The 25,911-nt window shown below is 44.5% G+C and overlaps 1 protein-coding gene across 7 annotated transcripts in view; it reads left to right on the top strand.

Annotated features, from left to right (window-relative positions):
* The window catches only part of LOC111874401 (potassium voltage-gated channel protein Shaker), a 352,375-nt gene that overhangs the window by 304,887 nt on the left and 21,577 nt on the right, over positions 1 to 25,911 (top strand). For 6 of the 7 annotated variants that reach the window (XM_023869887.2, XM_023869904.2, XM_033755508.1 and 3 more), the window contains exons 3-7: positions 3,762 to 4,027; positions 11,265 to 11,908; positions 19,882 to 20,011; positions 22,362 to 22,552; positions 24,567 to 24,734. In XM_023869887.2, the coding sequence (XP_023725655.1) occupies positions 3,762 to 4,027; positions 11,265 to 11,908; positions 19,882 to 20,011; positions 22,362 to 22,552; positions 24,567 to 24,727 (1,392 nt within the window). In that variant the 3' untranslated portion in view covers positions 24,728 to 24,734. Of the gene's footprint in view, positions 1 to 3,761; positions 4,028 to 11,264; positions 11,909 to 19,709; positions 19,840 to 19,881; positions 20,012 to 22,361; positions 22,553 to 24,566; positions 24,735 to 25,911 lie in introns of all 7 variants that reach the window. The other variant, XM_033755511.1, reaches the window with a different exon arrangement.

The following is a 25,911-nucleotide window of genomic DNA, read 5'->3' as shown; positions in this document are numbered from 1 at the left end:
CTATTTTCATCGAACCCCCCCATAATGGAGATACCTTTGAGCACCCAGTAGGTCTGATCATCCGTAAGGTTGCCTGGGCAAGGTTATGACGTACCCAGCGCCTAGGTCAAGAAGTCGAGAGGCAGCTTCACTCCATTCCTCCACATGTCTTCATGCCGTGGCGCCTAATTAAAAACAGGGATGACTTTTCCGTTACCTTCAAGTGTTTTCTTGCATTATTGATTAGAATGTTCCCGCTGGAAGAAGCAGGGCAGGCGGGCATTCTGAGGAGCTCTTCTAGCGACGCAGCAGTTCGGGCCGAAACGAGATAAAGCACACGGTAGGGCCAGCTCTAAAATGACATTTGTTTGCGATGCGGAGGAGCAATGCGCCCATTATGATGCCTTGCGCCTCAACGCCATAACGTGTGCGTCTTCATTGAGAATATCACTCGTGTCCCCTGACACTGTAGACATTCCTGTGTATGCCAAGACGAAACCCTGTATTTTAAGAACACTTCGAATATAAATCACTTCTCTGCTAACACGTACTTAATGTAAATAAACTTTCGTCCGAAATATCGCGCCGTGTTTTCGGTGCAATGAGAGTTCGTGGAGGGAGACACGCGAATTACATCCGCACAAACTGAGGTCTGGTATGAGGAGAAGTGAGGTTTGAGGTTCCCACAGCGGTGACTGCGCAGATTATTCCGTGAAGCCCGGTAGATCGTTACCAAGTTTTCGGAAAAATGATTACCTCCATCTACTGTACCTTGAAGATAGAGGACAAAGTATCTCCGAAACATTGGTAACGACCTGTCGGACTAAATGACGTCATATTTCAGGAAAGAATAATGTTCAAGGAAGAATCTTACCTTCCTTCTGTAGGATTTTAGACCTGAGACTTAAAGACGAAAGGGTATGAAGTAAAGAGAAGCACATGTTGCCCGAATTACCGTATTTACGCATGTATAGGCCGCGTGCGTGTATAGGCCGCAGCACAATTTTCAGACAAATTATAGAAAAAATAATTTTCTTGGAATATTATTTCAGGAGTAGAACACCCTCTATTACTAATTATGAATATAATTTTTTTAAAATGAAGTGTGATTTCGAATATTTCGAATATAAGCCGCACCCCAGTTTTCCTCTTGAATTTTTGGAAAAAAATGTGCGGCCTATACATGCGTAAATACGGTAATTTATGTTCTCTGTTAAATCGTGGCCGGTCACGGTAGCCGAGCGGTCTAAGGCATGAACTGTCTTCGCTCGCTCGGAAGCCGGGATCGTGGGTTCGGATCTGTTTCCTGTGAGGTACGAACTGGATTCTTATATATTATTCTCATACTCGTACACAGCCGGTCACGGTAGCTGAACGGTCTAAGGCAGGCATGTCAAACTCAACTTGTACAGAGGGCCACCTCAGCCCTCTAAATAATAGTCCAGGGCCGCACTTCAAAATAGAAATATACATTAGATTTTGATACAAGGAAATTTAATTCTATTCACTATTTAGGAATAATTTCGATGTAATTACCTAAAGTCACATATCTTACAGTTTTAAAAAGCAAGAGAATGCCATTTTAGACAAGTATCATACAACTTTTCAATATGTAAAAAGAGAGATAAACAAGAAATTATGTTAGAAATAGCAAAACATTGAATTACTAACATCAAAATTACATCTGTCGAACTTCATAAACTGTTAACTTGGAAGACAAAAAATCAGCAACTATATTGTTTCACTTTAATATCGTTAATAATATTATTCATGAGTGAATTAAATTACCAGTTCAATGTTTTTATGTCTATTAAGTCGCATGTTTATTCAGTTTGGTATTAATTCAATGTAGTCAGTAGTGTGTTTTTCTTGAAATATTCGAATGGTGATGATTGATGAAAAACTACATAAACAATAAAAATTGCTACATAACCAAATGAACATTTATTAAACTACTTACATTACTGGTTTTTACTTGAGAACTGGCATCTTTTCCGGGATACAAGAGATTTAATGTAAGCTACTTGACTCTGTGAAGATGCTATTTTTACGATGGAAGACAAATGTTCTTTTGTGAGTCTTGATCTGTGCGTGGTTTTGGTTGTCTTCACAAACGAAAATAACTGTTCACAAAGTTAGGTGGAACCAAACATGGCCAGTATTCTCGCAGCAGACTGGCGCATTTTAGAGTACTGGTTTGGCAAATAAGAAAAAAATTGAGGGATACCAATTTCATTATATTTGTCTTTCAGTACTGAATCACACTGAATTTCTGTTAGTTCCATTTGAGTGTTACTATCTGCCTTCTGAACATCGAATGAGAATGGAGCCGTAAACAAAGAGAAATCGTTCTCGCACGATTTGAAATCTTTGAGCCTATTTTCAAAGTCATTAATTAAGTCCTTTATTTGGGAAACATAACTGGTAAAATAAGAATTACTGTGGGACGTTTTGAAATCCTGGCAGGTTGGAAAATGAATTAAGTTGCCATTCTTCATCTGTGCTTCCCAAAGTTTGAGCTTTAATTTAAAAGCCTTAATACTGTCATACACTGAAACTACAACCTGTCTCTTCCCTTGTAGCTTTAAATTTAAGTCATTTAAATGCCAGGTAGTGTCCACCATAAAGGCCAAATCCTGAACCAAATTGTCGTCACAAAGTTTGTTGGGTAATTCGCCTTTCATTTCCAAAAAAAATCTTAATTTCTTCTCGAAGAAGCCAAAAGCGCATTAAAACACTATAACACTATACTTGGGGTGGTGAGGCTGTGCGGATTTTAGTGCATTAACCTTCTGAAATACACTAGTTTGTCCTTCACGAACTTTACAAACCGTTAGTTGGACAAACCCTTCTGCAATTCTGAGAATCACTTTTCCTGCAGCCTGCTAATTTATGTCTGCGTGAGACTTCTTGTCTTCTGGTCTGTTGGAAAATCGTCTTTACAAAAAATATTTCTACTAAAATTTTAATATTGATTTTAATATCAATTAGCTCTAAAAGTTGAGGGGCCGCATGTTTGGCACGGCTGGTCTAAGGCATGCACTGTCTTCGTTCGCTCGGAAGCCGGGATCGTGGGTTCGGATCTGTTTCCTGTGAGGTACGAACTGAATTCTTATATATTATTCTTATACACTGCCGGTCACGGTAGCCGAGCGGTCTAAGGCATGAACTGTCTTCGCTCGCTCGGAAGCCGGGATCGTGGGTTCGAATCCCACAGAAGGCATGTATGTTTGTTGTGTATGCGTTTATTCTGTGTTTGTGTTGTCCTGTGTTTAGGTAGAGGCCTTGCGACGAGCTGATCACCCGTCCAAGGAGTCCTACCGTCTGTAAAATGATCATGAAACTGAGAAATCAGCCCTATGCTGCAAAGTGGGGACGAGAGAAAAAGAATTATTATTGGTCCAGTTTTTAATTGAATTTGAACTCTGCGATTTTTCGAAGGATTTATTGCGTATGAGGACTCTTCCGGGTTGTATCACCGTGTAACTCAGAGTGTGCGACGTTTCGGAGGAACAAATTTCCTCTATCTTCAGGATCGAATAGTAACAAGCAGCAAACCATCAGAATCAGGGTGCAAGTTAAATTGGTTTCTTGCTTGCCTTATTCTTCGACCCTGAAAATGGAGCCTATCATTTCCTCCAAAAGTCAGGCTAGCTCCGATTTACCCGGAAGACCATAGGCGCTGCCCTGAGTATCTTTTTACGTCCGTACACGCATGCGGACGTTTTTGAGTTCGTCAGAAACGTCGGAACTGCCACTGAAAGACAATATTGCTGTTGTAGGTGAGTGGCCTGAGGTTCGAGACGCAGCTTCGGACGCTGAACCAGTTCCCGGACACGCTGCTCGGCGACCCCACCCGGAGGATCCGGTACTTTGACCCACTCAGGAATGAGTACTTCTTCGACAGGAACCGTCCCAGCTTCGACGCCATCCTGTATTACTACCAAAGTGGCGGGAGGTTGAGACGGCCTGTCAACGTGCCTCTGGACGTCTTCTCGGAGGAAATCAAGTTCTACGAGTTGGGGGAGTACGCCATCAACAAGTTCAGGTGCGCCCTCGGGAGACGGCAGTCGCACTGCCACGGCTGACAGAACCTGTTTGCAAGGGGAAACTGTACTCACTCGCGTCGCTTCTCTGCAAGGCTCTGAGCAGTGAAAAATTTTCCTTCACATATGGCTAATACAAAAACAAATAAACAAACTCCTTGGCCTGTAGTCCGCAAGCGATCTATACCGACCGCCTCTGTGGTCAGAGTTCCTGAGCTTGATTCCCGCCGATACCATATTTTCTGAGAAGTAGTGAGTCTAGAACGGGGACCACTCAGTCTCGTGAGGATAATTGAGGAGGTATTCCAAGGAAATAGTGGCTCCGGTCTAGAAAACTGAGATTAACGGCCGTGGGGATGCGTTGCGCTCACCATGTGACACCCTCTATCCGCAAAAGTTGGCACTAACTTCGCCGACAAAGGGCGGTCGCTCGGTCGATATGGTTATTGGCTAATTAGAGAACACACACAGATACTGCTCAGACTTACTCCGCATTCTCTGAGAGCCGGGATAGCTCAGTCGGTATAGTAAATACGCTACGGGCTGGACGACCAAGAAATCTAGGTTCTATTTCCGGAAGGGGCAAGAGTTTCTCTCCTCACCATAATGGCTAGATCGTCTCTGCAGCACGTATGGGTAACGGGGAGATTCCAGGGTAAAGCGGTCGGGGCGTGAAGCTGATCACTCACCTCCATAAAATGCCGAGATGAAGAATAGTTGAGCTATACCTCGACTCCCCCATACGTCTTCATGGCATGTTGCTTGATTGAGCCCAGGGATAGCTTTACCTCTTTAGCCCGTACTCCGGTCACTATGCGAGGTAGCCGTCACACCAAGGTGTAAGCATGGCGACAGAGTGTCTGGACGAGGCTGCAACCTCCAATCTCTTCTTTATATAACTCTACGAGTAAATTTCATAATTTCAGTAAAAAAAAAGTAAAGCTAGCTATCCCTGTAACAGGCCGTGGAGGCCCACAGGGTTGTGAGACGTCGAGGCTGCCACATTTTCTAGACAATCAGCTCACAGATGGTGGTGAGGTTCAGTAAAGCTATCCCTGTAACAGGCCGTGAAGGCCCACAGGGTTGTGAGACGTCGAGGCTCCCACATTTTCTAGACAATCGGCTCACAGATGGCTGTGAGATTGTCAGCCTTACGCTCCGGCCGCCCTTTACCCCCAGGGAAATTCCTGGTACTCATTTCTGTTAGATGTGAGTCGACCCCGGGGCCACAATGCTGAGGGATTAGGCAAATTGAAAAATCCAATGACCTAATCAGGAATCGACCCCGCGACCTTCCGGCTTGTAGCATTGTGCCTCAACCATGCTACAGCTCGATCCGATTAATTTCATGCTTAAGTTTTAGCCTCCATGTATTATGATGATCTTGACACGGCAAGCAAATTTATACTGTGAATGTAATTTTCCTCTTTCCTACTGCAGACTTTCCCGGAGGATTCGTTACCCAGGCAACTGATTGAAAATCATAATAATTCGCTCTCATACGTAGCGATGTAACCATCTGATGAGGATCCGTGCTGGTGTTCGAAGCATGTTCTTTCACACGGAATCCACAAAAGAGTGACAACATGTGTTTTGTATTGCGTGACAGATAGGGCGTGATGTACGAATACGAGATCTTATTTCAAAGTTCGACGGTTTCCTTCGGTTTCTGGAACTCAACTCGACATTTTGCATGGAAATCAAAATTGAAACTCGTTTATTTATCGAAAGGCCTGTGGGGGTCACCCTCCTCACAGCTGTCCCTTTAATTACGCTCCTTACTACTTGCTTCATGCTGCTTGGCATACTGTTCGGCCCTGAAGATGGAAACAGTACGTCCGTCCGAAACGTCGGTGAGCTTTTATCGTACTACATAGTGTCATATCCCATACGATAGTACTGTTCATTGCGACCGCTACGACAACCGGAAGTCTGGTAGAAGTACCCGTTCTTCGTCCGGGACATGGTTGCTTTACGTGTTGCTATCACAATGCAGAGCAGCTGAACACTCTAATCAAGAGATTATAATTTATGTTATATTTTAGCGTCCTGTTGCACTGATTCAAGTCCATGATTTATTTAATCCGTCTTGCAGTGCATACACTCATTCATCTCCTTCTCTCCCTCGCACTACATGTTTCGGCATAATAATGCCATCTTCAGGTGCTTACTTATCCACGTCAAACCAGTTCATTGCATGCCATGTTCACACATTAAAATAACTAAAATATGTATCTATCATATACATTGTCAAACGTTAAAAATATTAAAATTGTTCAGGATACCACATCGCTACGTCGCCCCTCACTACGTCAGTCACGCCCATTCTCCTTTGTTGGAGCACTCCTTCACTATCTTGTGTGTTGTGCTTTTGTTGTGTCGTGCTCCTGCGACTGCGTGTGTTATACTGTTGGGCTTCCTGGGTATGTGTGTGATTATAATTTGGTCACGTCACTGAAACAAAAAGATTTGGAATGAGGATTCAAATCGCATCCCGAACCTACTGTAGTACGTGGGTGCCGTACTTACTGGTAAGAATATGGAACATTATTATCTTTGGATGTTCTGTGTCCGCGGTGGGAAACAGAAAACGTGGGTTCGAATACCTCCACCGCAGCCCTGCGTGTCGCAGAAGGCGACGAAAAGTGGACCCTGTGCCTGGGGGTATAACTGGGCCAGCTTTTCACTGGGGGACATAAATACAGGGACCTGCTCCTCCTGGTTAGGCTGGGGCTACACAAGCGCACAAAATGCGTCCGTTGTAACGAACATCGTGACGTCCGCTGTAGAAATAAACAAAAGAGGCGAATGCTACACTTTTTTCTGGCTCCATTGCAGACAAGAAACTACGCACCGCATTCTGCAACTGTGTGGTGTCCTCAGCAACGTCCGTCATAGAGTACGTTTCTTACAACGGACGCATTTTGTGCGCTCGTGTGGCCCCAGCAGGGGAAGAGTCTGAAGGCTCCCGGAGCCGTCAGATATGGTCGTGAGTTCCGTGGAATTTGGAACCGACAATCACTGCTGGCGACGCCCAGCAGTTAGGGGGCTCATACACGTACGAGCCTGGTTCGCGAGTTCGACTCGGCTCGAGTTCCAATGAGCCAAATTCGTCCGTGTATGGGTCGCCACGCTCGTACCTGTGTGGTGAAATTAATCCGAGCCGGACTCGCGAGCCAGACTCGTACGTGTATGAGCCACCTTAGGGACCGAGTTACCTACGTTACAACAAACGTAGCGCTTACACAGAAAGACCGACCCCTCCTCTCGCCAAAGAGGAGGCCCCATTTCTTAACACGTACATGTCCAGGAGTTAACGAAGATCTTGGTCTTGGATCTTGACGAGACTCGAAGCCAAGAATGACCGTGTTGGCGAGGGCCAGCAGCAATTTAACCGACCGATATAAATATAACAGATATGGCTGAAACATGTTTCAGACTTCCTCATGTAATGCCCTTTGCTTGTAAGAACTAATATTCATTGGCTGTTATAAGAAATGTTAAGTCCTTGGAGGACCTTTGCCTTTGTGGTGGGCAACCTGGCATTCAGGAGGAATGCTAGGACCCATCTGACAGTGGATCAGTGTTGTGAAGTATGGGTGGGTGGCCTGTCGTGCGCGCTGCCTGGTGTCCAGGAAGTGAAATGCTGCAGACGCTTCCCGACCGTATTGATCCACGCAATCCATGCAACACCCTTCTCCCTCCCACTTACCCCATCGTCTATCTCAGGGAAATTACAGCATGGAGATCAGGAACAGATAACATCACCAGCAAAATAACGCCAACCAATAGGTTTTCAATACCAGCTACATCCACAGGAGATTTCTGCCCTTGCGCAACCCATCCTGCACTGCGGAGTGATGTCGCAGCCTCACGTCTGCCTTTACTTGAATGATGCAGGAAGTATCTGCAGGTCCATTAAGAAAAACTTAATCTGTACGCTGGAGCAATGCATTATGGGAGCGGACAGTCGGAAGCAGAGCAAGGTCGGAAAGTTTTATGGCCGTGACAAAGTTTAGCTCCAAAACAATCTATGCAGGCGCGGTGAACTCAAATGGCATACAGTACGGTAACCATTTGAAGAACAGTGGTAATTATACATATATCTCCTGCTTTAACATAAAACAGGGCGTGTATTTTCCCCACACCGCGTATTTATGAGTTTCGTACGATTTTCAACCATGAATTCCCTAAACTGCATTAACCGTTTGGTCCTTGTAATGGCGACGAAGTTCGTTTCCTGTGAGGTACGAACTGAATTTATATAGTAGCGTTACCCCGTGTGGAGGCGGGGTCGTAGGAGGCGACGAAAAGTGTGAAGTCTCAAATCTGAGACAGTAAAATGTGGTCGCAAGTCCCAAAGGACTCAGACCCGCGAAAGGCTGGCAAGGGCCAGCAGCATATAAAAAGGACAGACCCGTCCTCTCGTCAGAGAGGGCGCCCCACGGAAGCAAGACCGTAACTGTCAAACGGTAATAATTAATATCTGATCATGATATTAATTATTACCGTTTGACAGTTACGGTCGTGTTTCTGTGGGGTGCTCTCTCTGACGAGAGAACGGGTCTGTCTGGGGCTTGACACCAAGGCTCGCTGACACTGACTGACTGACTGACTGACTGACTGACCGACCGTCAGTCGCAATGTGACTTTGACTTTGACTTGATATAGAGAAACCTGCACTATAATTTAATGAACTCTTAGAAGTTTGTGATGGGGGTATACTGATAAAATTATTGTGTTTTGGGCTTTACCTATCGTTCTGTTTTTTATTTAAAAATGAACGTTTCGGAGACGATTCTGTCTCCGTCTTCAGGTAAAAATCTACTCATTTGGGCCCAACCAGTAGATGCAATAGATCTATCGATTGGGCCCAACTGAGTAGGTTTTACCTGAGACTGGGCAGAATCCAGTCTCCGAAACACTGTGTTTTAAATAAAAAAACAAGACAACAGATAATGTCCAAAAACGCAGTAATTGAATTTCATGAACTGTTTCTGTAGTGCATGGCGGTTACATGCATTTCCTGTCAAATTTCATCAGAGGCAATCATTTTTTTTCCCTTACTTCCCTACATCTCTTTCACATTTTTATCTCTTATCCTTTATTTCTACGACATTTCTTTTTCATTCCTTATCCGTCCTATTATCATCCCCTTCCTCTTTCTTTCTTCCCTCTCCATCGCAATAAAACAGCCCCCTCGCCCCCGTTCTTCCATACCTTTATCAATTTTGTACCTTCATCAACTTCCGTCTCTTCTCCCATTTATATGTTCTCTTCCCCCCCCCCCACGTACTCGAAGCAACAGCAGGATATAAGCTTACACCTCCTTCCCTCGTATCCTAGCAACGATCCGGTTGTTGTAATGATCTCGGGGCCTTTTTACAGAGGAAGTAATGTAGAGATAAATTAGCTTGGACCCGAACCTATGCATGTATCAGCAAAATTAACAATTTCCCCTCTGATTTCTCGCCGAGCGAAGCTTCTTTAATATTTACCAATTTTCTTTCAACTACGTCCCGTGTACTTGGTTGAGGCACCATGTTACAAGCCGGAAGGTCGCGGGTTTAATTCCCAATTAGGTCATTGAATTTCTCAGTTGACCTAAACCTTCCAGCCGCACTATGGCCCTGGGGTCGACTCAGCCACTGACAGAAATGAGTACCAGGAATCTTCCTGGGGGTAAAGCGCGGCCAGCGCGTAAGGCTGACAACGTCGCCGCCATCTATGAGCCAATTGTCTAGAAAATGTTGGAACCTCGACGTCTCACAACCCTATGGGCCTTCACGGCCTGGTACAGGGATAGCTTTACATTTCTTTTATGATGCTCAGTTTGGGAAAAGCAGGACGGGGCAGACAGACAGACGGACCGACGGATGGACAGAAGACGCGATTGGTGATTTATATTTATTTATAAACTTCGGGCTTCGTTCAGTGATCTGGTTAGCGTAGCGCTAAAGCTGTAGACTCATATTCGGGAGGTATTCTGTTCGAGTCCCGCCCGCGATGCCGGATGTCGTGATTGAGACTTCTCATTGTTTTCCTCAGACCCTTCTAGCCGAGATAATACTTCGATTAAGCCGCAACCGTTTCCTTCCAAATGCTCCCAACATTAGACGCCATATAGTGCAGCTACCGACCTCACCCTGCACTAACGCACAGATGTATTGAGTTGCTATTAGTCACGCTTCTAGTCACGAGTGCGTGTGGAAACCTGACGCCCAGATACAGCCGTGTGAGGACGCCATTGATTGAAACTCTGCTCCCGTGCGTAAGAAACGGCAGGATGTGCTTTTACAAAGAAGTGAGGAGAAACCATGTAATTAACTCCATGGAGCTGAGTCCTTCTTGAGGAGCCACCAATTCTGCAGCTACTCAAGAACTCCACAGCGTTTTATTGAACCCGAAAGTTCATTACCGTGTTCACAAGAGCCCTCTACTGGTCCCTATCCTGAGCCAGATCAGTCCAGTCCATACCACCCCATCCTGTCTCCCAGAGATCCATTTTAATATTATCCACCCACCTACATCTTGGTTTTCCAAGTTGTCTCTTTCCTTAGGACTTTCCCACCAATATACTATATGCATTCTTCTCCCATTCGCGCTGCGTGCCCTGTGCATCTCATCCTCCTTGATTCATTATGCAGTATGCAGGTGTAGAGTAGCCAAAAAGACGAGATTAACGGCCGTGGGGATCAGTTGCGCTGACCACATGACACCCTCTATCCACAAAAGTTAGTACTAACTTCGCCGACAAGCGGCGGTCGCTCGGTCAGTATAGTTCGCTTGCGGACTGAAATCACGGAGTTTTTTTTTGACAGTTTCTCTTGAGAAATTTAACCTAAACATGAAACAGGATTGCACCCACTTGACAGTTTCTCTTGAGGAATTTAAACAGGATTGCACCCACTTGACAGTTTCTCTTGAGGAATTTGCACAGGGTTGCACCCACTTGACAGTTTCTCTTGAGGAATTTTAAACAGGATTGCACCCACTTGACAGTTTCTCTTGAGGAATTCAAACAGGATTGCGCCCATTTGACAGTTTCTCTTGAGGAATTTAAACAGGATTGCACCCATTTGACAGTTTCTCTTGAGGAATGTAAACAGGATTGCACCCACTTGACAGTTTGAGGAATTTAAACAGGATTGCACCCACTTGACAGTTTGAGGAATTTAAACAGGATTGCACCCACTTGACAGTTTCTCTTGAAGAATTCCATTGTGTTGTGTTCCTCAGGGAGGACGAGGGCTTCATCAAGGAAGAGGAGAAGCCGCTGCCCTCGAACGAGCGACAACGGAAGGTGTGGCTGCTGTTCGAGTACCCGGAGAGTTCGCAGGCGGCGCGCGTAGTGGCCATCATTTCAGTGTTCGTCATTCTGCTGTCCATCGTTATCTTCTGCCTGGAGACGCTGCCCGAGTTCAAGCACTACAAGGTGTTCAACACCACACTGAACGGCACCAAGATCGAGGAGGACGAGGTTCCTGACGTCACAGACCCCTTCTTCCTCATAGAAACCATCTGCATCATCTGGTTCACGTTTGAACTGTCAGTGAGGTTCCTTGCTTGTCCGAACAAACTGAACTTCTTTCGGGACGTGATGAACATTATAGATATCATCGCGATCATTCCGTATTTCATCACGCTGGCAACAGTGGTGGCCGAGGAAGAGACCAGTGGCAACATAGTGCGTGCTCCTGTCAGCCCGCAGGACAAGAGCACAAACCAGGCCATGTCTCTGGCAATTCTAAGAGTGATTAGGTTAGTGCGCGTATTCCGAATATTTAAGTTATCCCGACACTCCAAGGGGCTGCAAATCCTCGGGCGAACTTTGAAGGCCTCCATGCGGGAACTTGGATTGCTCATTTTCTTCTTGTTTATAGGTAAGTACGGGTGCCGGCAGGGCCACAGGTCTTCCTTCATCTGGCGCTTCCTCTTACTAGTTTCATAATGTTTATCTTTACGTGGTGACAGCGAAGAGAAGTCCTATCGACCCACAAATGTTTAGTTCAGCTTTTCTCAAAACGGTTCTGTGTAGAAGAAAGGAATTATTTCGATTCTAGTCTGCATGGCAAAGTGCTTATCAATGTTCCTCATGCCTCGCGGTGGTTTATATGCAAGGAATGCAATTGAAAGTGTTTACCAATAATGTTTATAGTAAGTGGATAATTTTTGTGAGTAGCTGTTACATGATTCAAGATGAGTGTAGATACAGCTCTGTTGCCAAGTGTAGTGTGAAGCCTGAGGATGGTACGTGTGTGCTCCAGGTGGCCCCAGCATCAAGCATGGCTTTAGCCCGTGCACAGCCACAAGGGGATTTCAGTATGTTTATAAACATACAGGTACAGGGGGCGTAGTTCCGAAAAATCTGGAACAGCCCGGAATATTGTTTGAGTTTCTGTTCAAACAGCGTTAGGAATATGGCAGGTAAGGTCACTCAATCTCCTAAGTACTTCAGGACTAATGGATTTCTGGACGTCCATCTCCTAGTATCCTGAACGGAGCACAGGTTTCAGAAACTGGATCTGCTTTGATCTTCAATTGAAAACGTTAGGAGGCGCCTAATCATTTTGGTCTATTAGAAATACCGTAATATCAGTCACTAAATTGGATGGCCTTCTCACCTGAGGACAGAAAAGTATCCAAATTCTGAAGCGTTGTCTTATGTTCGAAATATTAGTTGATGTACAAAGTCCAGAAACCCAGTTATGCCAAGTATAACATACCATAGTCAGAACCGTTTAGAATTGATAAATGTTTTTTCACAGTGTCTGAACTAATTCTGCAGTCAATATACCAGTACAACAGCTCCGGTAGCTGTAACATGTTGATGTTCTGCTTAAGTTACATGATATAATTATCTAAATATAACCCAAATCTAAAGCCTTTGTAACACAATTAGTGTAGCATACGTGAAATAGCCGTAAGATAATTCTATTGGAGGATCCTTCACATTGCTTATCTTTCAGTACCTCACCCCACTGGTAACTTCGATAACTTTGGAGCACTTAGAATATCAAACCAATCCTCAACATGCCGAAATGCTTATGCACGGCCTCGAAGTCAAATCACAGACTACTTTGCTCATGATCATGTGTGTTTTTTTTTTAAGTTTCTGATGCTGTGTTGGGACTCAGTAAAACGTGACAAGTTCTGCTCTCATTATGGTGTATTCTTGATGAATATCAGTTTATTCTGCTCTCATTATGTTGTATTCTTGATGAAGAGCAGTTTATTCTGCTTTCGTTATGTTATGTTATTCTTGATGAAGAGCAGTTTATTCTGCGCTCATTTTTACATTCTTGATGACGAGCAGTTTATTCTGCTCTCATTATGTTATATTCTTGATGAAGAGCAGTTTATTCTGCTCTCGTTATGTTACATTCTTGATGAAGAGCAGTTTATTCTGCTCTCATTCTGTTATATTCTTGATGAAGAGCAGTTTATTTACTTGATGGCAATGTGTATGAACATAAAAGGCCAAGCATTTATTTGTGTAAAGTAGCACGAATGTTTTTGTTATATCAAAAATTGCTGAAAATATGGAAATGAAACATGAATCACAAAGGATGAAAGTCATTTGCTGTGGATAGAGCAACAAGAGTCTCTGTGGATATGAAGTTGTCAGCTGCTTAGAAAACTAATGCATCAAATTTGATACCTTGTATGTTACAGGATGAACAAATTGTGTGGTCATTACAATACAGGGGTTTCAAGAAATATGGGTAAATCTGTAAATCTGGAGCAGATGGAGACAAATCACAAAATCCTGCTTAGGATTACACGGTTTCTGGGCTTCGTCTCTCATTTGCTATTCCAAAGAGAACAGAGTGTTATACGTATGTGAATAGGGAGACACCTACTGGGTTTGGTCCATTAGATAGACCTGATCTTAATTACTGGACCAATGGGCCATTGTTGAAAGTGTCTCAGTCACTGACTCTTAGTAGAAGACAGTCTCAGTGACTGGTCCAGTCACTGAGACTGTTTCCCTCTGATGGATGGAGCTGATGATGACAACAGATCAGTTCTTGACATGTGTTCCGTTTGGATGACTAAACAGTGGATAGAGTGCAGAAACCTACTGTGAGTACTAGTATGAGAGACCATTGTCAGTACTCTTTACGAAGAATCCTGCTCTTTTCATTGACAGATAATTCTTTAAATTCTCATGTCTTCTATCAGTTGTCTCTTCTCCAGTAATACTAAGTAAATGACTTGGGCCGCGCCATAGCTCAAGCGGTTAGTCGCTGGCTTCCCACCGCGGCGGCCCGGGTTTTGTCCCGGGTCTGGTCAAGTGGGACTTGTGGTGGACAAAGTGGCGCTGGGGCAGGTTTTCTCCGAGTACGTCGGTTCCCCTGCCAATCTTCATTCCACCAATTGCTCCACAATCACCCTCACCTATCATCTGAGGCTGGTACAATAGGCCAGAAGTGGCCGCAGTACAAGGGACTTAGTCCCACCCCACTAGCAATAAAAAAAATAATCTGAAAGAAAGAGATCGTGGTTTACTCGAGGAACTATCCAAGTATTTGCCTGAAGGGGCTGAGAAAAGCCACTAAGAACCTCAGTCAGGGCAGGTGGTGTCGAACACAGCACCTTTTGACTATAAGCCCGGATTGCTGGCGTTATACCAACATACTCGCCGAGATACCATGTCACAATGTGCGAGGCCGAGTATGAATTATTTCTGGAACAATGGTTAGACAACTTTCTCTGGTCGCTCTCTCCGTCAGTGGCAGAACTTATTTTTGGTTTACTTCATGATGCTGTCAGTAGCGCAGACAAAATGGCGATTCGCGATTAATGAATTGTAAAAGATGTGGACGGAAGTTGTTGTGGCTTAATATGACGCATTTTCACTGCATCTGGCTGGAGGGGCGGGGTGGTGTTAGGAAACGATAAAGAATCTTAGGCCATCCATCGACTCAACTATCACCTGACGATCAGTGAAGGTTGAAATGTGCTCGATCATAAACTGTCTGCATGAAGTTATACTTACATATGATATATACCGACCGACCGAGCGACCGCCGCTTGTCGGCGAAATTAGTGCCAACTTTAGCGGGTAGAGGGTGTTGCGTGGTCAGCCAAACGAATCCCCACGGCCGTTAATCTCGGTTCTCTAGACCGGAGCCGCTATTTACTTGAAACAGCTCCTCAGTTATCCTCACGAGGCTGAGTTGACCCCATTCCAGACCCACTACTTCACAGAAAATCTGGTAGCGCCGGGACTCAAAACCGGGATCTCTGGATCTGTAGCCAGGAACTCTGGCCACTAGACCACAGAGACGGTCGGTATAGTTCGCTTGCGGACTCAAGTCGTGGAGTTTAGTTTTTATGATACATACATCGCGAAAGAAAACTAAAAAAACTGGAGGTGCACATATTAAGCATTCTGATATATTGGGTTTCTGGACTTTATCCATCGTCCTGGTTTTTAAGATAACAAATAAAAACACGACGTTTCGGAAACTGGATCTGTTTCCGTCCTCAGGTGAAGGAAAAGGGAAACACCTATTCTGTTGGGTCCGTTAGAAAGAGCTAGTCTCAATCACTGGACCCAACAGAATAGGTGTTTCCCTTTTCCTTCACCTGAGGACGGAAACAGATCCAGTTTCCGAAACGTCGTGTTTTTATTTGTTATCTTAAAAACCAGGACGATGGATAAAGTCCAGAAACCCAATATATCAGTGTGTTATACACCATCGTCAGAATCCTATAGTAACTACTTATATTAAGCATTCGCTTGTACAATAACTCAGTATGTTTGGAAACTCGGGGCTCTATGTCCCATTCCGCCCCTGTGTTTACTGTCTACCTGGTATGACAGGGTCCACGCACATTCTGACACCATAGGGGCAATGACCCATTAAGAAATGAGCTGCCAATGAGTCTGTGTGACCAGCCCCACACTGGACTATGCCAATATCACACCACATTCAACTGATGATTCTGTCTGCCAAGTAATTGACCTTTCTTTTATTGCTAGTACTGCGGCCACTTATGGCCTATTGTACCAGCCCCAGATGATAGGTGAGGGTGATTGTGAAGCAATTGGTGGAATGAAGATTGGCAGGGGAAACCGAAGTACTGAGAGAAAAACTGCCTCAGCGCCACTTTGTCCACCACAAATCCCACTTGACCAGACTGGGGATCGAACCCGGGCGGCCGCGGTGGGAAGCCAGTGACTAACCGCTTGAGCAATGACGTGACCTTCAGAGTCTTTGCAATTCATGACCTTACCATTCAACACTGTATAGTCTGGGTGCTGACAGAATTGTAAAATAAACTGAAGCCCATCACAATACTATGTAAGATTTGAGGTTTTCACGGCGGTGGCTATGAAGAAAGCAGTCTTCTGGCATGTGGCGTCGTGTAGATGTTGTGTTAACCGACGTTTCCACCTCCACAGACCCTTCCCCCTCCCCTCTACTGATTTCCCCTGTAGCCCCTCTCCCTTCCTTTCCTGTTCTTACACAGCTGGGTTTATTCGACTCGACGTTAGTCTGTCAGCACCTCCCCACGCTGGTTCGCTCTCAGAAGATGGAGGCGAAACGTCGGTTAACAATATCTACACAGCGCCACATCCCAGAAGACTGCTTTCTTCATCACATCACTGTTCTTGAACGTAGTGCCCGGACAAAGACGGTCCGAATCCAAATTAGGAGCGTCTGAGGCCCACCCGAAACTATGGCTTTCAAGCGAAGCATTCATAGTTGAAAGCATGCAACTGTCTTTACACACTCCTCGACCAAAACCGAAGGTAAAAGATTTACTTACGGACATAGCTGATTTTCGGATCTCTAATTTTAATGTCAAAACTATTTTTGGAACTTGACGTTCATGCCGAATTCGCCCTTAACATGCGGTTTGGAGATCACTAGCCAATCCAAATCGTTTTGTAGACATTGGTGACGTAAGAGTGAGGCTCCTGGCCGGATGCCAGTGCAGCACACGCGTTGCCATGACAACTGGGGATGTCGTGATGTAGCTTAGCACAAACCTGGGTTCTGCTGACCCGTGGCTGCTAGGAGTCTGGCATCGTGTAAGAGTGGTGTATATTTCATTGTCGGTACTTGAAGCATAAGAGCTCGAGCTGTGTGTCCAGCGATCGAATCTCTATACCGACGTGACACCTAGAAATAACATGAAACAGAATTAAATTCCCGCTCAGCGGTAAGGCCTCTGATTTGTATTCAGTAGGTATTGAATTCGAATCTCAGCTGGGACACCGATTATTCTGAGGTGTCTAGCGATTTTGCTCGGTCCGTCCAGACAAATGCTGCAATAGTGTCTCGAGCATGCCTCAGCTGGGGCTCGCGAGCCGCATGCTGCCCTTTTGAACTCTTACTGGGGCTGAAAGCTGCCGTCATATCCACTTCTGTCTGCAGCTCTCGAACTGCTGAACGTTATCATATGCAGCTCCGAAGTTTATTAAGTTCAGCTACCCCTGATACAGAGATCAGCCACTGACAGCGTCTTGAATCTTTTGGATTTAACATTCTCACAGTCGATGCTGTGAGGTCCTCAACGCAATGTAATTAAGAGAAAACATAATGTTTCACAGCAACATGTCGCCTCTATCTTCAGTTTCGAAGAGTAAGCCAAACAGGAATCTAGCAGACGTAGGCAACAAGCTGAGCTCATCTTACTTTTGAACCCTGAAGATGGAGGCGATATGTTTCTCCGAACCACACAGTGATACAACCCAAAACACCGTAAGAGGAAAGGTATCCCTGTAACAGGCCGTGGAGGCCCATAGGGTTGTGAGACGTTGAGGCTCCTACATTTTCTAGACAATCGGCTCACAGATGGCAGTAAGAGTGTCAGCTTCACGTACCGGTCGCCCTTTACCCTCCCAGGAACAACCACAGAACGACATCAATGAACCTTCTTAAGAAAGACAGGCGGCACAAGTTCGGCCCCCATCAAGAGAGGTGATAAGAGAGGAGACACGAACCTATTTGGTTTATAAATTCTAACTTAACTAACAAAATTAAAAAAAGAAAGTAATATATCACGACAGCCGCTGTAGTTGTGAAAACTTTGGATTTTGTATCCATTTGTGTATTGTCAGCATATATATATACAGTAAAACTTGGTTATAGCAACATCGGTTTCTGCGACACCTTGTCTATTGCGTCAAATATTCAATGGTACGAACTAATTCCTCATAAAGCTACTGTTTTTATACCTTGCTTAGTACGACATGCACAAATGCATCAACCTCGTATGTAACGTCATTTTCATTCCTGAATTTCTCTGATATGGACATTGAACGTAATTTAGAAAGTGTGTACTGGGCAAGTAACAGGAAACAGATGAAGATAACTGATTACTGTACTCGTATCTAGGTACAGTAGGGCACAACAATTGATGTAATCTACTGTAATTTGGTGAGTAGGCCTACCTTTAATATACAGTATTAGTGCGGTGTGTATTGTCAGTGAAAAGCGCTGTAATATGTCTTTGATATTACACATTTGGGCAATTCCACGTTAATGTTACGTTAGTCTGTACTTAACTACGTATTTCACTAAAAAATGCAACATTTTAACTCGGTTTTTGGTAGATTTTTACGTGACTAACATAAGGCTACTGTGGAAGTGCCCATTTCGGTTATAACGACATTCGTTTATAACGACACTATTTCTAGGTCCCTTTGATGACGTTATAACCAAGTTCTACTGTATATATATATATATATTTTTTAACACGCAGAACACATATTGTAACAGTGGTTTCCAAATTGTATCGATGTCCCTCTGATGATGGTTTCTAAGGACCGAACCGACACATGTAAGGGCACGAAGAATTGAAATAAGAAAAATCTTCGCCAGTCACACTGAACGGAACTGTTTTATCTTTTTATAATTACTTTTATGTATTATTCACTTTTGATTTATCATTAAATTTATAGTTTTAGATATTTCTTATGAATTCGCTCTATACATCAGTTGATTCGACATTCTGTATATGGACTGCCCGACGGTCACAGGTTCAGAAGCAGACCAAAAACTTCTCGCATCCACAATCCAATCACAAAATTTGGCACTAAAAACAATAACAAATGTGGGGCCCAAAAATCTCTTATATAAATACGTATTTTTCTTTAAAATAACCGAACTTGACGACAAAGAGACAGATCTACCTACCGGCATAATTAGTACTGCATACAGTCTGCATGTGCTGCGATCTATCGGCACACTACCTTAATCTTACGTAGCACCATAAAGTAAGGTTAAGCTCTCCCGGTGGTTAATCAATTAAGCATTATGCCATGAAGATATGTGGGGGCTGGGAGTGGAGGTACAGGTTCACCATTCTTGACATCGACACTAGATGGAGATGAATGATGAATTTCACGCTCCGGCCACTTTACCCCCCCAGGGAAAGAGCCCCCGATACCTACTGGATAGGAAGCTGGGTGGACCCCAGAATCAGTCCGGACGCTGTGAAGGACAGAAAAATCTTGCACCTACCGGGACTCGAATCCCGATCGTCCAGCCCCTCACAACGTAACGATTGTGTTGTGTAGATAAATAATTGATACCCCTCCCCAAAAAAAATAGTTCACGATTTTGATTCTGTTTTCTGTAGGTTTGAGTGTGACAGGGAAAAGGGAAATTCTTTGTGTTGCTGCCTAACTGTCTCGGCCAGCCCGCTGCTCTCCTGTTGCAGGTGTAATTCTCTTCTCGAGTGCCGTTTACTTCGCGGAAGCCGGCTCCGAGCTGTCCTTCTTCAAGTCCATCCCGGATGCTTTCTGGTGGGCCGTAGTTACCATGACTACGGTGGGCTATGGTGACATGAGGTAACGTGTGTGTCAGCCTTCATGTACTCCCTTATCTTGCAGGTGTGGTTCTGTTCTCGAGCGCTGTTTACTTCGCGGAAGCCGGTTCCGAGAATTCCTTCTTCAAGTCGATTCCAGACGCTTTCTGGTGGGCTGTTGTAACGATGACAACCGTTGGCTATGGTGACATGACGTATGAAGTACTCAATTTCATAACCGGTTTAGTTCGTACATTACGTTTCTTGGTTTGGTTTTTTCTTGGGTTTTTTTTTAAATATGTTTTTCTTACATTCCCACCTCCCACGTAGCTTGCAATGCCATTGTTACTATTCTCAGCCCCCCCCCCTCAAATATATTTCAGTTTTATTTATTTTTATTTTATTAAAACAGATTCAGTAGAAAGAGAGAAATAAAAACATAGAGAAACAAGAGGTACGAAGAAAATTCTTTGTTGGCAATAACGTAAACGGAAGCAACATGCAGAGATAGAAAGTTTGAAGGGCTCATTTATGACACGTTAATTTTAAATTTCCGTGGTGGCGTCGTTCTGGACGGCGTCCGTGGGTATCCCCCTTACTCTTAGGAAGGACAGAAGGACAGAAGGTTGGAGGAGAGACGAGCTGCAGGAAGGTGCCGTGGAGATGCAGCCAGTGTCGGGACGCTGTTGTTACTTATGGTCTTATAGAGTAACATTGTTACCAACATTTCGCCTGTCTTCTCCCGCCGCCCCTATCTGCCAAAAAAATTCCCTGCACCAACCCCGCACCCTCACTAGTAGCCCAGAAGCAGATGTTGTAACAATTCCATGTTGTCTCTTCAGCATTCTCTGTCTTCTCTCTCTCTGTCTCTCTCTTATCATTCTGCGTGTTGCCCACCCCCCCTACTTCAGTGTACGCAGCCTCGAACCGGTGCCATGTTATGCCTGTATATACTGACGTCCATGTACCAAAATTACATTATATCGATGGATACAGATGAAACAAAGAATTTTCTAAGTGGAATGTATTGGAAAATGGAGGGGGAAAAGAATCTTATTCATTTATTTTCAATTCATGTTGAAAAGAAATGAATAAGGCTCACTTTTGTGCACAGCTGTAGACCCTTGCTGCATGATTAATATCTCACAGCTCCCAATCAACTTGTATGCGTGTCCCTGAGCGCGGGTGTGTACGAATGTGCATTATGGTAATGGTGTTCGGTGTAGCGAGGCAGTGGTGTTGGCTGCTCTGAAAATGCATGGTTGTTTGTTTGTTTTTTTCTTTTTAAGTTTCCACTTCCTTCTGTTTTTTGGTTTGTTTGATTAGCTTTTAGAGACGCTGAGGAAGTTGGATGCTGTTTGTGTGTGGGTTTGAGTGTGGGTTCCGTTGGCTCGATTTGCAGACAACTCAGTAACATGGAATGATTGCGTTTGTGACATTTTGATTTGGGTCTCACACTCATATTGTGACTGCTTTTGTTGGACCTCATTGCTGCCTGAAAGGAGTCTTTCTGTCCCTGCATTGTCTCATGGATGTTCTTCCTCTTTCCGGTGTCTGTGTGCTTCCCCGCTGTTTTCGATGTGCCTCAGTACCGATGTCTGTGCCTTCCCCCAACCTCTCCCGCTGGTCCACCCCTTGGTGTACCTTAAGTATGGACCCCAGCGTGTTTGGTTCCCACGTGACGCGGATGCGTTTGAAAATTTACCGTCTACTGCGTCGTGACGCCGCGCTAAACTACGTAGCGTCTGTTTATAGGATGATTGATGAATTGGAAAATATCTGGAAGGAAACGGCCGTCGCTTAATCAACGTACCATCTCGGTATTTACCTTCAGAAGTTGAAGAAAACCAGTAAAGGCCTTAGTCAGAGCGGCAGGTGTCCAGAGCACGTCTAGAATATGAGTCTGCTGCTACTCCAGCCTCTCGGTGGCGCCGTATAGTTTGGTACACGTATGCCGGATTCTGTACACTTATCGGTTTGCTCTTAGCCTCGCACATGGTTTCCCTTCCATGTGTAATTGACCTATTTCTCGTGTAGCTTACTCTTCTCTACTGACGATGGGGACAACAAGTTCCTCCGAAACGTCCATCTGTATATACCAAAGTACGCGTGACAACGCAGAGGATGGCCGTGTTCATAGCCACTAACCCGAGAATCCCAAATATCGCGGCTATATTTATTTGCAATTCTTAAATTAATTATTTTGTTGTTAATTTAATTCCGGCTGTAGTCATGGCGTGCTGCTTGTGAAGCAGTGCTGTACCCCTAGGAGACAAGCGTACGGTTCTAGATTTCACTCATATCCTGATACGTAAGACGAAACTATGGCTGCCGTGGTGCGAGTTGCCTGGGAAACAAACATGTGGACCTCTCTTTCCTGTGCTACTAGTCAGTTCCCCGTTCCCAGGCTCCTGTTGGCAGAACACTCCTTCCCACACATCGAAACAAATCCGATACGACCTCCATGACCCCCCTGACACCCTAGCGAGATTGAATATTTATCGTTGCAGAATATTGCAGCTTCGCTGGGTGATGAAAATGTTCTTGCTGACCCCTTTGTTACAGGCCGGTGGGTGTGTGGGGCAAGATCGTGGGGTCCCTGTGTGCGATTGCCGGTGTGCTGACCATTGCTCTGCCAGTGCCTGTCATCGTGTCCAACTTCAACTATTTTTACCACCGGGAGACAGACCAGGAAGAGATGCAGTCACAGAACTTCAATCACGTGACCAGTTGCCCTTACCTCCCCGGTACATTAGGTCAGTTTCGCGGGAATATTCTTATACTGTGGTCACATTGGAAACGAAACTCGACGGATCGTGTCGAAACAGAGCCCCCCCCAAAAATGGCGAATTCAGTTGAAACTTCATCTCTCAGTGAGGGTGTGTGAACACTACTGCTTGCGTATCTGGTCCCACTGACAAAGTCTGGAACCTGCGTAGTTACCCGCCTCTGTAGGTCGGCCGCCACTGAAGCAACAAAATCATATCAATTTACACATGACGAACCCTCCCTAACCTGTCCATGTCTTTGACTTGTATTTTTCTCGACTCCTCACATTTCATATTGTGGCTCTGTACATATGTTCGCCACACTGGCACACGCGGTAGCGTAGTTGGTTCAGGCACTATGCTACAAGCCTGAAGGTCGCGGGTTCGATTCCCGATGAGGTAATTGCATTTTTCAAGTGGTCTAATCCTTGCAGCCGCATTATGGCCCTGGGGTCGACTCAGCCTCTAAAATGAAATGAGTAATAGAAATCTTCCTGAGGGTAAAAGGCGGTCTGCACTTAAGGCTGACAACCTCACCGCCATCTGTGAGCCGATTGTCTAGAAAATGTGGGAGCCTCGACATCTCAAAACCCTATTGGCTTCCATGGCCTGTTATAGGCATAGCTTTACCTTTTTATGATGGCCACATAGACAAAAATGGCATATTTTGTACCAGTCTATTCAAATTCTCTGTCCCTTATTTTTATAACTAGTAAGCATATTTCCTGCTCTTTGCGGTTGCAACATCAGTAGTTAGTAGTCCGCCAAATTCTCTGGTTATTCGCTGAAACACTGCCGTGCATGTGGCCACAGAATCAGAAACAAAATGAAAGAGCATCGTAAAGCGCGACGCGATCGCTGAAGTGACACACTAAAAAGAATTGGATTATTTAAAACTGTTTTGTGTAAGTTGGCCAGCTGACTGAATTGACCGGGTTTGAGTGGAACGCAAGTGGCCAGCATAGACGGACTTCACTGTAGTTTGTTTCCCTGCCGACCAATGGCCCAGAGCGAGTAAGCAGCAAAGCACACCGCTGCTTCGTTGTTTGGCCGCGAGGTCTGTGGCCTTCCTGCTTGGGTTCTGTGAAGACATCGGCGAATAAAAACAGATGAGAAACTGATTTACACCGACCGGTCAGTGGGGCTGCCGTTGGACGGGATCTAGCCCATTCATCTTCCAACGTGACCACAGCCTTATTGGTTTCAAGACGTTCAGTTCCACTTTCTTACTGCTTAATTACACAGGACTCCACTCCTTGACTTCCTTCTGAAGGGCACAGCACTATACAGTAGGATTAGAATCCAAATGTAAGACAGGAGAGTACTGTAGTGTTGCGGGGAACGCACTGCCTCCTCCTTCATGGTCGAAGAGTGAGCCAGAAATAACCCTGAAGATGGAGGCAGTGCGTTCCCCAGAAAAATCTGTTAAATTCTACCAGATTATACGGTGTTACATCCTACAGTAGCCGCCATGAAAACCTCTAATCCAGCATTCGAAAAAAAAAAGTTTACATTACACAAAATGTTATTGAGGAATTCTGTCTTCTGAGATGTAACGGCAATTAGTCAGTTGAAAGTCAACGGACGTTTCGGAGGAAGAATAAGCCATGCAACAAACCAGCATGAAACAGTTTCTCGGAAACTTCGATTGAATTTCAACGGACTACATGACGTTATATCGCAAAGACAGAACTCTTCATAACCACCAAAGTGAGAACCGGAAGTCATGCGTGTTGTTCCTTAGTTCATGCTCTTTGAACTTACTGTTGTTGCTGCATGTATCAGTTCCTTAAACATTGAAGAAGTCAGCATTTTACCGAACAGTTCCCTGCAGTTGCTTGCATCGAGAAGACACCTGACTCCAATCCTATCCAGACCTAGGTTTTTGTTGTTTCTCCCAGCCCCTGCGTGCAGATTCCAAGAGACTACCTTGAAGAAGGTCAAGGCTGTTTCCTGTCCAACTTAGTGCTCATTATGATGTGTTGTTGCTCTCGGTCTGCAGGTCAGCATATGAAGAAGAGCTCCTTGTCGGAGTCCTCGTCAGACATAATGGAGCTTGAGGAAGGAATCCTACTGGCGCGTGACGTCACCACCAAGAAGCAGAACTGCAACCCTAAACACAACAATAACATCAACGCGATGAGCATAGAGACGGATGTCTGACTACTGGGTGAGTGGAGAAGCGAGTTCTGCTACTGCAGATGCGTGACTGCCCTTATTTTGTGTGTATATCCTCTCTACATTGGTTCCATACTTCGGCCTCCACCCAGTCTCTGGAGCCATTTTTATTGCAACACATCGTGAGTAACTTTAGCTGCGGTTTACATGTATCCGCCTTTCAGTCTCCACAGCCACTCCATTTTTGAGGGGTATGTGTTTTCCATTCTGTAACTTCCAAAGAAAGAATCTAATGAAATGAAGTTGGGTGACTGGGGAGACCAGCAAATCGATCCAACTCTTTTGTTGCACATGTTCTGAAACTGGGCATTCGGTGATTGTCACGTGTTGTGTCACCTTCTTGAAGGATCATCTTAGCTTATCCTCGAATCATTAAAAAGCATAATTTTGCGTATCACTTCTGGTGTTTGTTCTCTGAAGAAAGGGTAACCTATCACCTCTGGTGTTTGTTCTCTGAAGAAAGGTTAACCTATCACTTCTGGTGTTTGTTCTCTGAAGAAAGGTTAACCTATCACTTCTGTGTTTGTGGGCTCAATTCATACGTTTGTTACAGAAGTGTCTTTTTCATTTTCTGGGCTTTCATTAGGTGTATCAGGACCCCAAATCATAAAATTATGCCTTTTTATACCAACTTATTCGATTTTCTCGAAACCGGCCTTACCAGTGAGACGAATTTCATTTTTGTTCGATATTCAACAACTAACAGTGGTATTCCGAGCAACAATGAATTTATTATTATTTATTTATTATTTTATTTAAACTGCAAATGGGTTTTGACTCGGTGTCATAAGTACTACAATAACACACGTCACACAAAATAACACACCACACTCAAACAAAACACAGCACACAGAACTACGCAAACAATAGAGGGCACACCACACAAAATGTATGCATTGCAAATACGATTTACAACTACAGTTAAATAAATAAATATTAATAAAAAATAAGTACGCTATACATTAAACAGTAAGAATAATGGCATAAATTTCGTTTCCGTGTTAACGTAGTGAAGGTCAGTCGCATATGAGGAAGTGTGTGCAGTGTCCTTTCTCTGTCTCTTTCTTTTGCAGAGGACTCCCAAAAAATTAGAGCCCTCGGTCATATTCGCTTATGTTCGGAAGGCCGTTACTGATTGCTGAGTATACAAGTCGAAAATGTGCGCACGG

Source organism: Cryptotermes secundus, unplaced genomic scaffold (genome assembly GCF_002891405.2).
Source record: "Cryptotermes secundus unplaced genomic scaffold, Csec_1.0 scaffold47, whole genome shotgun sequence".
In the NCBI taxonomy this organism is placed as follows: Eukaryota; Metazoa; Arthropoda; class Insecta; order Blattodea; family Kalotermitidae; genus Cryptotermes; species Cryptotermes secundus.
This window is presented reverse-complemented; position numbering and strand designations above follow the sequence as displayed.